Source organism: Solanum pennellii, chromosome 9 (genome assembly GCF_001406875.1).
Source record: "Solanum pennellii chromosome 9, SPENNV200".
NCBI lineage: Eukaryota > Viridiplantae > Streptophyta > Magnoliopsida > Solanales > Solanaceae > Solanum > Solanum pennellii.
The window spans coordinates 2,082,228-2,096,888 of record NC_028645.1 but is presented as its reverse complement, the minus strand read 5'-3'; the positions used below and the strand labels follow the sequence as shown (position 1 = coordinate 2,096,888).

At 29.7% G+C, this 14,661-nt stretch overlaps 3 protein-coding genes across 3 annotated transcripts; 1 reads left to right on the top strand and 2 right to left on the bottom strand.

Moving 5' to 3' along the window:
- Positions 1-6,086: 6,086 nt before the first annotated feature.
- LOC107029907 (F-box protein At4g00893-like) lies at positions 6,087-7,190 on the top strand. Its single transcript, XM_015231345.1, has one exon. It carries the CDS (start codon positions 6,087-6,089, stop codon positions 7,188-7,190), a length of 1,104 nt encoding a protein of 367 aa, XP_015086831.1.
- Positions 7,191-7,354: 164 nt separating this feature from the next.
- Positions 7,355-9,277, bottom strand: LOC107029276 (purine-uracil permease NCS1). The gene has a single exon (XM_015230659.2). The coding sequence runs from the start codon at positions 9,133-9,135 to the stop codon at positions 7,444-7,446; it is 1,692 nt and encodes a 563-aa protein (XP_015086145.1). The 5' UTR covers positions 9,136-9,277; the 3' UTR covers positions 7,355-7,443.
- Positions 9,278-10,712: 1,435 nt separating this feature from the next.
- On the bottom strand, positions 10,713-11,972 carry LOC107029906 (probable carbohydrate esterase At4g34215). Its single transcript, XM_015231344.1, has 2 exons — positions 11,454-11,972; positions 10,713-10,922 (listed from the first exon to the last, which is right to left on the bottom strand). Exons 1-2 carry the CDS (start codon positions 11,970-11,972, stop codon positions 10,713-10,715), a joined length of 729 nt encoding a protein of 242 aa, XP_015086830.1.
- Between the last annotated feature and the right edge of the window lie 2,689 nt (positions 11,973-14,661).

The following is a 14,661-nucleotide window of genomic DNA, read 5'->3' as shown; positions in this document are numbered from 1 at the left end:
TATATATATATGTAAATTATGATATCAGAGTCAAATTTATCTCAATTTATTATTCATTAATTTTCTTAAATTATTCAATCATGTAATATCACGGGAGTTAAGGTAATATAATCCTTCTTTTACATGATCTAGGGTAATATAATCCTTCTTTTATAAGTTAACTTTTGAAGTGGATTACGCCTAAAGTTATATATATATATATATAAAATTATGATATCAGAGTCAAATCTATCTCAATTTATTATTCATTAATTTTCTTAAATTATTCGATCATGTAATATCACGGGAGTTAAGGTATACGGTTTTAAGAGGAAATATTGTGTGCTTATGAAAGAGATTTGTAATTAAAAGAAAACAATATTTCAAAAGAAGATAATATTCCAATAATTATTGTCTCTATTTACCAAGTTGTTAATTCAATTTTTCAATTTGAAATTGGTGTTTCTTTTTTTTTCTTTTTATAAATTTAAAGATTATTTCGATAAAATTGAAAAAGTTTAGTTTTATGTTCAATAAACACTTTTTCATACTAAAACATCGAAGGATTTGATTATTCTGTTTAGGAATATTCATAAATTTTCAAAATTATTAATTGTTTTATTGTTTAATTGTGTTCATGTATTTTGTTAAACTTGTATTATTATTCAATTATTAAAAAATAATTACTAATATATTTCTAAAATAATCGAAATATGATATAATTCCGATATAAATTTTTTTTTATATATATATATATTAAATATTAACGATCAAAATTAAAATTTATCGAGCTAAGGAAATAAAAGTGCTAAAATTTCTTAATTAATAAACGTCATTCATAAAATCATTTCATCGACGTCAAAATTAAACAACATATTGCATGGCAACTGGCAAAAAAAAAATTAATTTAGATCAAATCAAATGTTGGACTTAAATACTTATAAGTCATTTAATAATTTAAATTTCTTTTTTAATTAAACAGAGACTGATAGAATACTAATTAAGAAGATGTTAGGTTTAGTTACTTCTATTATATTCTTGTAGAAATTAAATTTGAAAAAATTTAAGAAATTAAATATCAAAAAATTGACTCTGAAGTTTATAATATAGTAGTCCGGAGACTAAAGGGTATAAAAAATTAACAAAAATTTTAAAACGGTATATAAAATTTTATATTAACCAAAACGACAAAATCGCTGAAATAACAGCGATTTCCTCCACCGAAAAAAGAAAAATCGCTGCTACTGCAACGATTTTACAAAATATGATTTTTTAAAAAATATATATTCAAATCGTCACCATAATAAAAACAATATCTATCGACGTCAAATTAAACAGGTTATTGCATGGCAACTGGCAAACAATTGTTAAAATTAAATACTTAAATCATTTTACATAATTAAATTTAGATATCTCTTTTATTAGACAGAGACAGTAAGAATTAATACTAATTAAGAATATATGTTAGGTTTAATTACTTCATTTGTTTTCTTTTAGTGGGCGGATTTAATTAACTTATTAATAGGTTAGTTCATCCACTATGAATTTGTTAAAGTTTTGAACTTAAATAAAAATAGAGACGAAATCAGAATTTTAAATTTATTGATCTTGAATTTTTGAAAAAAAAAGGTAATTTATCAGGTGCTACATAAATTATTTATATAAATTAATCAAAATTGTAAATATAAATGTAGAATAACCGGTCAAAACTAATAAATTTTGCGAAATGTAGAAGCAGAATTATAATTTCATCCTCGTTAAAAAGTAATAAAAAATTAAAAATATTTAATATGAGTCCAAGACAATAGCACCTGAAGGGCCTAAGAAATTTGAGATTCAAATTTCTGAATTTTGATTATATATTTGAAAGTTATATTAATAATATTATTGTTAGCGGAAACGTGAAACTAAAGAACAAGGAAGAACAACAATATTTAACGTGGTTCGGATCAAAATGATCCTACGTCCACCAAAGAACAACTGCACCAATATTTATTTCACTATACAAAGAATATAAGTGAAATACTACAAGAGAGAGAACACAATGCCTTAGAAGGTGAGAAGGCAAGTGAAAGGATGATTTGAAAATGAATTAAGAGCTACCTATTTATAGGAATAAATTCATCCTATTGATGTCATCCATGACATCGCTATGTGTCAAAATTGTCAAGGTTAAGATAGCAAACCATTTTATGGTTTGCCTAACTTTCACCTACCAAGATACAATCTTTGACTTGTATTTCCTACTAATTATCTTCCTACCAAATATTCATATTAATTCATCTTCCATTTAGTTTGATTCCACAAGAACCAAAACCAACTCTTTCAATTATAAATATTAGTAATAACAATTTTAAAAACTAAACTGATGTATGAAAAAATTCTGCCCAAAAAAAAAACCTTGGACTAATTTCAAAATTTCAAAATATGCTATTTAAATTGAGACGGAGCAAATAATATAACGACTATCAGTTATTTATTGCTGTAAAATATAAGTAATAATAAAGTGAGCTAAACTCGTTTTCAATTCAATTTTTTTTTCTTGTTTAAATAAGCTGGAGATCCTGATATTAGTTTTATTTTCTATTAATTATGGAAAAAATAATTACTATTTTAACTGATTATGGATGCTAAAATCCAATGATTACGAAAAAGCATTGTGACAACAAAATTGAAAATAAATTGAAGCAATAAGACGATAAGAATTAGCAACGCAATAAAACTAATAATTACGAAACAATCACTACATCATCGAAAACGAGTTTTAGCGACAATTTATTAGTAATTATCGCTAAAATATAGTATTTTTAACAGTAATTAGTATTTTTTTTTGTATATATCTAAAGATTTTATTGATATTAAATCTAAAGACACTTAATTTATATCAATAAATTACACTTTTAATTAATATGTCTATTTACTACTGTTAAAAGTTTTTGTTTTTTTTTTGTAATGAGTAAATATCTTATTAATGGGTCAAGTTTCATTGAATACAATATGGAGAAATATTATGTGAGTGTTATGTGATACACAAATATTATTTTTATATATAATTCAGATAAGAGGTGAAATTTACATAACAGTATTATTATTATTATAATATTGAGTCGTTAATATTTGATGTGACATTCACACTGGTTATGTTGACTTCTTCTTGTTGTTATAGTAATTTAAGCTAAAATTCGACATAACACATCGTTTTAGCTGACGAGTAAATACTTTAATTTTGAAATGCACATTTAAACACTTCAGTTTGATATCAACCGACAACTTAACACTCCAAACTTGTCCCAGTTATGTTTCGTGGACACCGGATGTTGACGGACAGATAAATTTTGAAAGTATCCAAATGATTATTTTGTAAGTTGAAGATTTAGAATACTGTTCAACTGACACAATAAAGACGAGTTGAAGCATCTACTCTCAAAGCATTACCCCTTTCTTCTAAAGCCCAAATATTGCTCATTATAAAGAGGCCCAAAGAATCAAGTACAATAGCTTTTTGGATGTTTCTATTGTAAAATTAGAGTTGTTACAGTTAACCAATACGAACGCGAATATATCAAAGAAGGGATATCGAAATGCTCTGTGTTTTCTAATTGAAAATATAGAAATAACGGTCCTTAATGAAGTAGATGGATTCTTTTTTAAAATATAACAATAATAATGAGTTCAAATATTGTAAGAAAAAGGAATTAGAGTTGCTTTAGGCCAAGGAAATTTATTTTCTTATCCTTACCTTTCTCGTAAATAATTGGAATTTCCATAAATAACTAAATAAACTAATTAGAATATCAATAAATAAATAAATTAACTTGTATTTCCATAAATAATTGTTTGTTGGTTTTGAAACCATTGGTTATGTCCCAGATAATGCACATCATCTGCAACCAACTTGGTTTTAAATGAGATTTTATATAAAATTGATAGTAGCTTTTCCATTAAATATTCATTGAAATTTACTTCAACAGAGAGCTAATCAGAAACAATCTTTCTATCTTCACAATGTAGAGGTAAGATTGTGCACATACCACTCTCTCGACTCCACGATTACACTGAACGTATTATTGTTGTTGTATACAATAGCTATTTAGTAGATACAAAATTCGTTTAGATTCCCTTGTAAGCCAAAGAGGAGGCAAGACTCCTTTTCATAGCAAGAAAAGATGTTCAATTTTTTTTTTATACAAAATGAGACTTTTCATTGTTTTCTAAATGATGAATTTAATCGCTTCAATACAACAAAATTTAAGTAACGAACAATACAATAAAAAACACTTTGAACATAAGACATTTGGAAGATAAACCAAACTTTTTCCTCTCATTCAAAATTGTTTCATCTCACACGTCCACAAGCTTTAACCAATATGAGGGTGACTCTGTCTTGGAAATACGCGATACTGATATACTCTGTGTTTCCAAATCGAAAATACAGAGATAACGGCCCTTAATGAAGTAGACGGATTCTTTTTTAATATTAGTACCTCTTGTACAACAAGTTGTTCCACCAAAACAAGGACCTAAGAAAATTGCAGTTTCACCAATGCTTTTCGCCTCTTCCCACACTTTGTTTACAAAATCAAATCGAAATACTATAATTTTGTAAACATCCTCGAACTCCCTTCCATGGAACAACATGTGAACATATAACAACTCAACCTCGTCTTCAGATTGAATGAGGTAATTTGCAAAGCGTGGCATGTCTAAGTATTCTGAGAAGTAATCATATGGAGGCTGGTTAGTCATTGGTGTAGCTGATATTGCTCCTGTTGAATCATCTACATCCAAACGGAGTAGAATTCGTGTCTGCCATGTGAATACATAAAAATCTCCCTTGAATACTGTCCATACTGAAAAACGATTATCTCCAATGATTGATTTCAGATCTTGTTTATGAAATTCTTGATCATAACCTGGCTTGCACAAGTAAAGTGCAGGCGAAGGCGCATTCTCATCATCATTATCATCGGGATTGTCATTGTTTGCAACAATATCATCATTAAGATTCTCAATGTTTGCAACATCATCGAGATTCTCATTGTCTATGTCATCATCATTAGAATCTGTGTCATCATCATTGGGATTCTCATCGTCTGTGTCATCATCATTGGAATCCGCGTCATCATCATTGAGATTCACATTGTCTATGTCATCATCATTAGAATCTATGTCGTCATCATCATCGGGATTCTCATTGTCTGTGTCATCATCATTAGCATCCGTGTCATCATCATTGGGATAGTCATTGTTTGTGTCATCATCATCACTATCCTCATTGTCGGTGATGACAGAATTTTCATTGTCTATGTCATCATCATTGGTATCTGTGTCATCATTTTTGTCATCACCATTATCAGAATTCTCATCCTCGTCATCATCATCATCCTCAGGGGGGTAGTCTCATGAATTAGGAAGAGAACGCGACATTGAGGATCATTGGGTGGTGCAGACAAGAGACACTCAAGATTGTCGTTATAAGGAAGTGGTGGGAGCTGAATTTTGTCGTTTGAAATAGCATTCCATAGGTAACAATCAGTAGAATCGAAGTCTTCTAACACAAGCCACTCTTGAGCACAAGCACGTATTATTGCGTTACCAAGCTCATGTATACTTCTTTCGTAACATCGATCTTCAGATATGCTGAAAAAAGTTTGTGTTTTCCTCGGAAAACACCTAACTAGCCACGGGTGTGATTTTGAAGAAAGTGGTGGTCCATGGTACTCCAACTTTTCATCTTTCTTCTCCTCAAATCTCGTCATCACGAGTTCAACAGAATTCAATCGATACAAATAAATATTAATGAATAGCTTTTATCGTCTCGTGTATATTTAAGAAAATCAAGTTTCAAATTAAGTAAAAAAAAGGAATTAAAGTAGCACTAGGACAAAGAAAATTGTTTTCCTCTCCTTTCTCGTAAATAACTGGGATTTCCATAAATAAATAAAAATAATTTTGATTTCCATAAATAATGTAAAAAAAAAAACAGTTACACGTTGCTAATTCTATCTATTTAAATATGGTAATAACAATTCCTTTTTCCGATTCAATTAATATTAATTTTCACACTATATAATCTAAAGCGAAAAAAATAATTCAGAATAATAATAATGGAGGAGAAAAATTATGATAAATTATGGTCAGATGGTATTCCATCAGACATACTCGGATTAATATCATCCCATCTTGTTGCTGCTGAATACTTTGTATTCCGTGCCATTTGTAAAAAATGGCGCTATGCTCCCCTAATAACTCAACAATCATCATCTTCGCAATCCCCTTGTTTGATGACCTTGCATAAAGAAACAGGCATAGTAGAATTCTTTGATCCGGTGTACAATGTCGTAACTACTCAAAAGATGGGCATTCCAAGATTAAAGGGGGCTCGAATTCGAAGCTCAAAAGCTAATTGGTTGCTCATGAGTCATGGCAACCGCGGCATGTTCTTTTACAATCCTATTAGCAATGACATAATTGAACTCCCTGATCTACTAGAGGAGCACAGAAATTCTTGCTCTTCTTGGACTTTTTCGTGTCCTCCTAACTCATCATTGAATTGTTTCGTGGTTGGTTTTGAAGCCTTGGGTTATGTCCCAGACGTGTACATCCTCAAAGTTGGAGATACTACATGGACGTACCACTACTCCTTGGACCTAGGAAAATTTTGGGCAACCGGGTGTAATAATCCGATATTTTTCAAAAACAATACTATCTATTTACTAGGTGATAAAGGTAATTTGGGAACACTAAGCATCAAGGAAAACTCAGCTACACAAAGACCGAGGTGGAAATTTTACGGGAGTTATTTTCCAAGATCGAAACAAAGATTAATTCGAAAGGCATACATGGCAGAAGATGGCGATAATGGAGGAATGTTAGCTGTGATTTTAAGTCGCGAAAAAGGGGATGTAGAGGTTTGGAGGTACAAAATAAATGGAAAAGAATTGGAGAGGGAACAAATAACAAGTTTGGATAATAAAACATTGTTTGTAAGCTCCGGAGGATCGTACTTGAAAACATGTGTTGCACAGGGACTAGGAAACAAAATATATTTCCCAATGTTTCACGACAACAAGGGCGTTTTCTACTGTTTGGCCAATTGCAAATACTACTCCTTCGATTACTCTGTCAACAAAACTTACTCAAGTCCAAATATTTTCAACTTGGTCCAACCAAAATCCTGCATTTGGATCGAACCACAGAATAATGATTAATCGTTCCCTTTCTCATGTTGCTGTTTATTTTTCCATTAATTAGCTATATACAAGTCATCGATCTCACATACTCACAAATCATATCATATCGTTACAAATTCACAACATGAAAACGTATAGACTTGTATTTTCGATAGAAAATATGTCATTTGTAAACGATAACAAATACTATACGTATTTCTTTTATTTCAATATTTGACAAATACAATAGAAAAGTAAGTAACAATTGTATAAAATAGAGACTAAGACTAACCTAAGATGTATTATTAGGCAACAAAGGATCTATTTCCTTTTGATTTTTCTTTAAAATTGAAAGAATCCAATAAAGTCCCCCTGCTAAAAACAAGCTAAAAAACCAAGCATTATTGTAAATGATGGAAAATAAATTTGGAATTGAATCCAAAATCCCAACATTTTGCAAAAAACCTGGAATTACTGGCAAAATCCCAATAACCAAAGCCAAAATTGCAGATAAATTATATCCACTTGAGTAATAATATGCACCATTTGAACTCAATGTATACAAATCTTTAATACTCAAATTCATCTTTTGAATTAAGTAATAATCAACCAAAATTATCCCCATAATTGGCCCCAATAATGCAGAATATCCAACTAACCATGTGTACACAAAACTTTCACTTGATTTCAACAATCTCCAAGGTTGACAAACAACCCCTAGCAATGCTGTTAAAACTGCACCTCTTCTAAAACTGAATCTTGAAGGACTAAGATTTACTAATGCATTAGCCGGCGCGACAACATTTGCTGCAATGTTTGTTGTGATTGTAGCTAAGCTAATACCAAAAATAGCTAACACCATTGTCAACAATCCACCAATTTCACCTAAAAGTGTTATGGGGTTCGAAATCACATGACCAAAAATTACTTTCGTGGACGATGTAACAGCTACACCAACAAAAGTAAACAACCCCATAAATACTGGTAGCCCTGCTTGACCTATGATTTGATCATTTTGACTCTTGGCGTATCTGGTAAAGTCAGGTATGTTGAGTGCCAACGTAGCCCAAAATCCGATGTTTGCAGTAAGCGATGGGAAAAATAGTGACCAAAACTCGGATTTTGTAATTCTTGATGATAAATCTAACATATGACCAAATCCACCAGCCTTAACATAAGCCCAAACAAGTAAACAAGAAGTGAGTGATATAAGTATTGGAGCAGAGTATTTTTCCAATTCTCTAATACCATCTATCCCTTTCCACACAATAGCCAATTGTGCTATCCAAAATGTTATAAAACAACCAAATTCAATTGGTGATGTGCCAAGCCAAGATATTGATTGTGACAAATATGAATCCTTCACAACTTTTGGTAACAACAAGAAAATTGCTTCACCACCAATCCATGTTTCAATACCATACCAACCACAACCAACTAAAGCTCTAAGTAGTGTTGGAATATGTGCACCTCTAATACCAAATGATGATCTAGCTAAAACAGGAAATGATATACCAAATTTTGTGCCTGGTTGACCTATTAATACAAGTGGTACTAAAGTTATTAAATTAGCTAATACAACAATTGCAATACCTTGCCACCATGACATGCCAAGATCAACTAGGCTACCAGCTAGGTAATATGAGGGCACACCAACAACTAGTCCAATCCATAGACTAGACATTTCCCACCCTGAAAAGTTACGTTGATCGATCGACGTAGGCTTGAGATCATCATTTGTAAGGGTAGGGTCAGGGTGAAATTCATCAAATTGATTAATTGATGATGATGATGCCATAGGAGGAATAATGTTTTTGTTACATTTTTTGTTGAAAAATGTGTGTACAAGTTTTTTTTGTGATATAAGAATTTTAGTAGTATTAGTTGGTATTTTTGAAGATGTTGTAAGGGAAAGTATGTGTTTTGGTTTTGTGAAAATTACATGGTGGGGATGAAGATTGAACATTAGAGATTTGGACAACATGATTTAGAAGAAGAAAAAAAAGATTCAATAAAGATTGAAGATTCTATGTGGTATCAATTGAAGGACTTTAGGATATAAGATGAGTGGTGGAAAATGACATAAATTTGAAGAGAAATGGTTAGGTATGGATGATTAGAAAATGTTTTTTCATTCTCTTAGGGAAAAAAAAATTTTGAAAAAAAAATGAGGAAAATGACGTTTTTATTGGAAGCAGAAAAAATACGTCTCATAAATGATATTTCATACTGACTAGCTCCTCCCACACCTCCAAAATTAGGAACATGACATTTCTAACGGAAGCAGAAAAAATGATATACTTCGTACCGATTATCTTCTTTAGTCCCTCCAATATACCCACTACGACGAAAATAATTTTTAGCCGAAATAAAAAGACATATTAATAAAAAATGCTAAAGCCTTTACCGGCGTTAGTTAAGTGTCATTAGATTCAATGTTGATAAAGTCTTTATAAGGGACATATACAAAGAATGTTATTTGCCGCTAAAACTACATATTTAGTGGCAATTGCTAATTAATTGTCGCTAAAGCTTATTTTTGATGTAGTGACCTCACCCTCTTAAACCAATCGCCACCGAGAGTAGAATAGAGTGTAGGGAGGGGATTCATCAAGAATTTGTAATTTTGATTTGAACTATGTATTTGTCATTAAAATTTATTTAAAAGGTATAAATTATTAATTTAGAATGTAATAACTCAAATAAGTTAAAATCTCGAGCTCATAAGTTTTAGATCGTAGCTCCGCCTTCACCCCACCCTCATAGAATTTGAGAAAATTATATTCAACTACTTTTGAGATAATATTTTATACTATCATATGCGATGTAAAAAGATAAGAAAATTATTTATTTCCAAATAAACACCTTTAAGTTAATTTTATTTTTCAATTAACAGTTCATATAAACACATTTAAAAATGAAACAACTTCAAACAAAAGCTACTTAAGATCTCTAGAAATTCAAATTTAATTAACAATGAGGTGGAAAGTGGAAATGACCTATAAACTTGGATCTTGATTCTTGTATATAATATAATAATATACAATTTGTTGTCAATTATTATTTTTTAATTGAATGATTAAGCACATAATTGATTGGTTTAATCAAGCTGGCAAAAGTGTTTAATAATTGAGTAATATATATACTTTAAAACAAGTTGATAACGTGAGATCTACGAAATGATTGAGATTCTTTTATTCTTAATCAGAAGTCTTAAGTTCGAGTAACTCAAAATGGAAAAAGTTATGATAAAAGCATCGACCTAGAAATAAGACATGCGATATATGAGTTCAAATTTGGTCGACTCTTAATACAAATATCGAAAAAACAAAAAGGGAAAAGAAATACACATGCTTGAGAGTCGGTAGCAAATAAAGGTTGTGGCGGGTTAAATAAGATACCTTCATTATTCATTAGAGATTTCGAATTTGAATCTTGAATATGAAAAAAGATCGATTAAGAACACTTTCTCCTTAAATTTGTTGTCAATTATTATTATCGTTACTGCATAAAATTTAAATTTATAAGAACTAATTATTTTGACCATTTTATTCAAAAAAATTATAATAAATTATGGGCTGAACCAAAGCCCAGAAAGGCATTAGCCAACATTTGTCCAAGTTGGACCTCTGATGGAGTATTGAGATGCACAAAATCTGGGCCTATTTTGAGCCCATTAGCATCAACTGTTTTCACATTTTGAAGCTGAGTTTCTAATTGGGCCTGTCTTATTTCCTCTGTATAAGGCCCAAATTTTGATGCCAATGCCACCTGTGTATCAAACAAAGCCCACTATTAGCGTATATAACTTACGGGTAATTTATAGAGATCTCACTAGTTTATGAGCTAATTAATTGGATTTACGTTACTTTGCAATATTATTAATCTTGTCAGAGTTGAGACTTTAGATACGTGGGGTCAAAATTAGATGTAATTTATTCTATATACATAATATCTAAGTGGACTCACACGTATCTGACTATCTCGCCCATAACTCTCTTGTCTCCCCTTATCTGGGATCCTATATACATATACCTAGTGTCATTCATATGTATGAGATACATAGACTATCCTGCTCGGGTAGAAAAAATACCATGTATCTAGGTGTGTCTGACATGAAATTTGGTATGAATGTTTGTCTAATTAAATAGTTTTTTCGTAAAACTTAAATTCCACCTTTTTGGACATTAATTTACACTATTACATTACATCACTTAAACTCTATTCAAATTTAGCAAGAAGTAAGATATCGTGAAAAGATAGTTATTTTACTGATAATTATGAGTAAGACGTTCAAGTTACCTGAATAATAGGTAAGGTAGGTGTATTCAAGTCATTGCGCACATCAGTGAAGAATTTATACAATCTTGATTTGTACAATTTAGCATCATCATTCAGAGTGTCAGTCTCTCCTTGATACCAAAGAAGGGCTCGAAGTATTCCATCATCTTGTAACGCGATTCGAGTCCTATTCAACATTTGATTATAAAAAAATGAACCTTGAGACCATTGGCTAATATTTGTGGCACCAACAGCACATGGAACCAAACCAATCACACCTATGTTTGGATCATTTTTCAACACAAAATTAGCAAATGACATACCAGGACCAATCCCACAAATTGCATAGAAATCAATGTCTTGATGAATTGGCTCTTTTGCTTCTTCCCATGTAAGTCCTTTTGTTAGTCTTAGAATTGATGAATTTGATTGACATTCTTGTGGAATAAATCCATCAAAAATGTTGTTCACTACTCCTCCTCTACCAGACATGTTGCTTTGTCCTCCTAAAATGAATATGTTTTTGTTACCGTCTGTCATTTTATTCGCAAGGCTGACAATCAAAATAATCAAGAAAATATAGGTCAGCATCAAATGAACCTACGAAATAAGCTAAGAATGTCCTATAGTAATCCTAATATCCAGTTTGAAAAGTCAAAGAGTAGAAAATAAGGGCAAGCCGATAATATTGAGCACAAACTGTATTTGAATCTGAAGGGGAAAAAAGTTGATATGTTCTAGTATTAATAAATAGAGCATTCAATATCTATGTTGTTCGTGAAATTAATTGGATTGTACTCAAACTAATTCAGACATTACGATTTATAACGAAGTAAGTATGGTTTATTAATGAGTTGTTTGTCTATACAAAAAAATGTCTTATAATTAGTATAGGTTAGTTACCAATTATGAGGGTGGAATATGGGAATATATATAAAATATACAAACGTGGATCTTGATTCTTGAATATAATAATATATTAATAATTTAATTTAAATGATTGTAGTGGAAAAATGATTGTATTGGAATCAATATGTAGGTTTTTTGGCGCATGATGTTAAGAAAATAAAAATTAATCGAATCATATCGAAATTAAGATGATTTTTAAAACTTAATTTTGATTATATATCATAAAGTATAATTTTCTAAAAAAAACAACTATCAACCATTAATTAATACCTCTAGCAAATATTCTTCAAAATATGTACAATCTCAACACTGAATCTCCTTATTTTCTTCATCTAATTTTTTTTTAAAAAAAATATTTAAATCTCTTTAGTGAAACTTTTAACTTTATCAATATATTTAAAAAAATTTATCGAGTTATCGACATGTTCATTATATATATATATATATATATCAAAGAAACAAATAACTGTTGTCCATTAAGTCCAAGGGGAAATATAATAATGTTCACAAGTTAGGCACTTAGGATATTATATTTATAAATTTATAATTTCTCTTATTATTTTCAAACAAGCCACATTGCTGAATTTTCTCTTTTTTAAGGAAAAGGTGAAGAAAAATTTTATTTTAATGGCAATATATCCCTATTATTTGATTTGTATAGTATTAGTTATTTTAATTTGTTGGTTATTATTGTTTTTTTCTCATCATTTGTTTAATTGAGAATTTAAGTATTTAACGAAAATAATATCTCTATCTTATCAAGATAGAAATACAGTTTACATATACTCGATCCTCTAGAGATCTTACATATGTAGAGCTATACTACATTTTATTATTGTTTGAAAGGTTGTAAATGCATCAACTTAAAGAAATAATATTTTCATGTCATGTAATACTATTGAATTTTATAGAGCTGAATTATCATTGATATTACCTTGTGTAGAAGAATTATCAATCTTACGAAAATCTTATATTTTTGTAGAAGGTTTTATCACATAGATAGAAACACATTAAATAACTTCTATAAACCAATTTTTTAGAACGTTAATGTTTAAAAGTTGGATATGCAAATGAGTAATTTATACAAATAGGACGATTTTAATATTATATTTAAAAAAATTGATCTAGTTAAACAAAGTTCAAGACATAATTATTTCATTAGAATCTTGAGCAAAATCACAACAATAGCTAAGATTGCTTATTTGATTTTGGGCTAGAGTTGTTTAACAATAATTTTTGGTGATTGTCAAGAATTTGTAGGCAAAATTCTAACGCATCGCAAGGGTTTCATCGCAAGTTTTTTTTTAATAATAAGTTATAATTTATGATGATCGTCAGAATTTAAACGTAAATTCTCTCGAGTAATTCAAGCAAAGTGTTAAGTTAGAATGGGCTCAGCTTATAATTAGTCATTTAAAATGGGCTCAGATTCAAAAGATTGGTTGAGCTTAAACATTTATAACTCCAATATAATGGTATCCAACATTCTTTAATAAAGATCGAGGAAAAATTATCTAAATATATAATTTATATTAAAAATTATAAAAATTTATATTTTCTCTTATTCTCAGATATATCACTTTTATATGATGTATGTGGATGTCATGCATTAAGATAGGTGTGTCTTGTATCAACAAAAGTAATGTATCGAATATTAAATATTGTATGAACAAGTGTATTTTGTATCAACAAAGGTAATGTATCGAAACATGTATGTCTTGTATTCAACAAAGGCAATTTATCGGGATGCGGTGAATCAGACGTTTTGTATCGGGACAGGTGTATTTCTTGTAATCTACAAAGGTAATGTATCGAGAAACGATGTATTAGGACATTGAGTGATGTATTTAAAACCGAAATGCCATGTATTGAAAGTTTAGTGATATATTCGAAACCGGGACTAGATGTATCAAGACACTGAGTGATGTATCCAAACCCTTAAATCTTAAGAATTTTCTGTAATTTGAAAAAACGAGTAAGGATATGATATAATTAGCTCTTATCACTTTGTGTAAAATTACGTATTATTATCCACTTTTAATTACATCATATAGAAATACTTTTACAATAATATTTTTATTTATATATTAAATATAAAAAAAAATAGAATTTTATTTGTTTATTTAAATTATAGTTTCCTTTGTACCAATCCTTTTAACTTGTGAGGTTTGATACATCAAACTTTAAAAAAAATAGTTCCACATTCACTTTTAAAAAAATTAGAATTAGTTAAGAAATTTATCTATAAATTATTACTAATAAATAGTTCATACATCATAGCTATCAAATTTTTAAATAATTCATTACTATTTTTCTATTT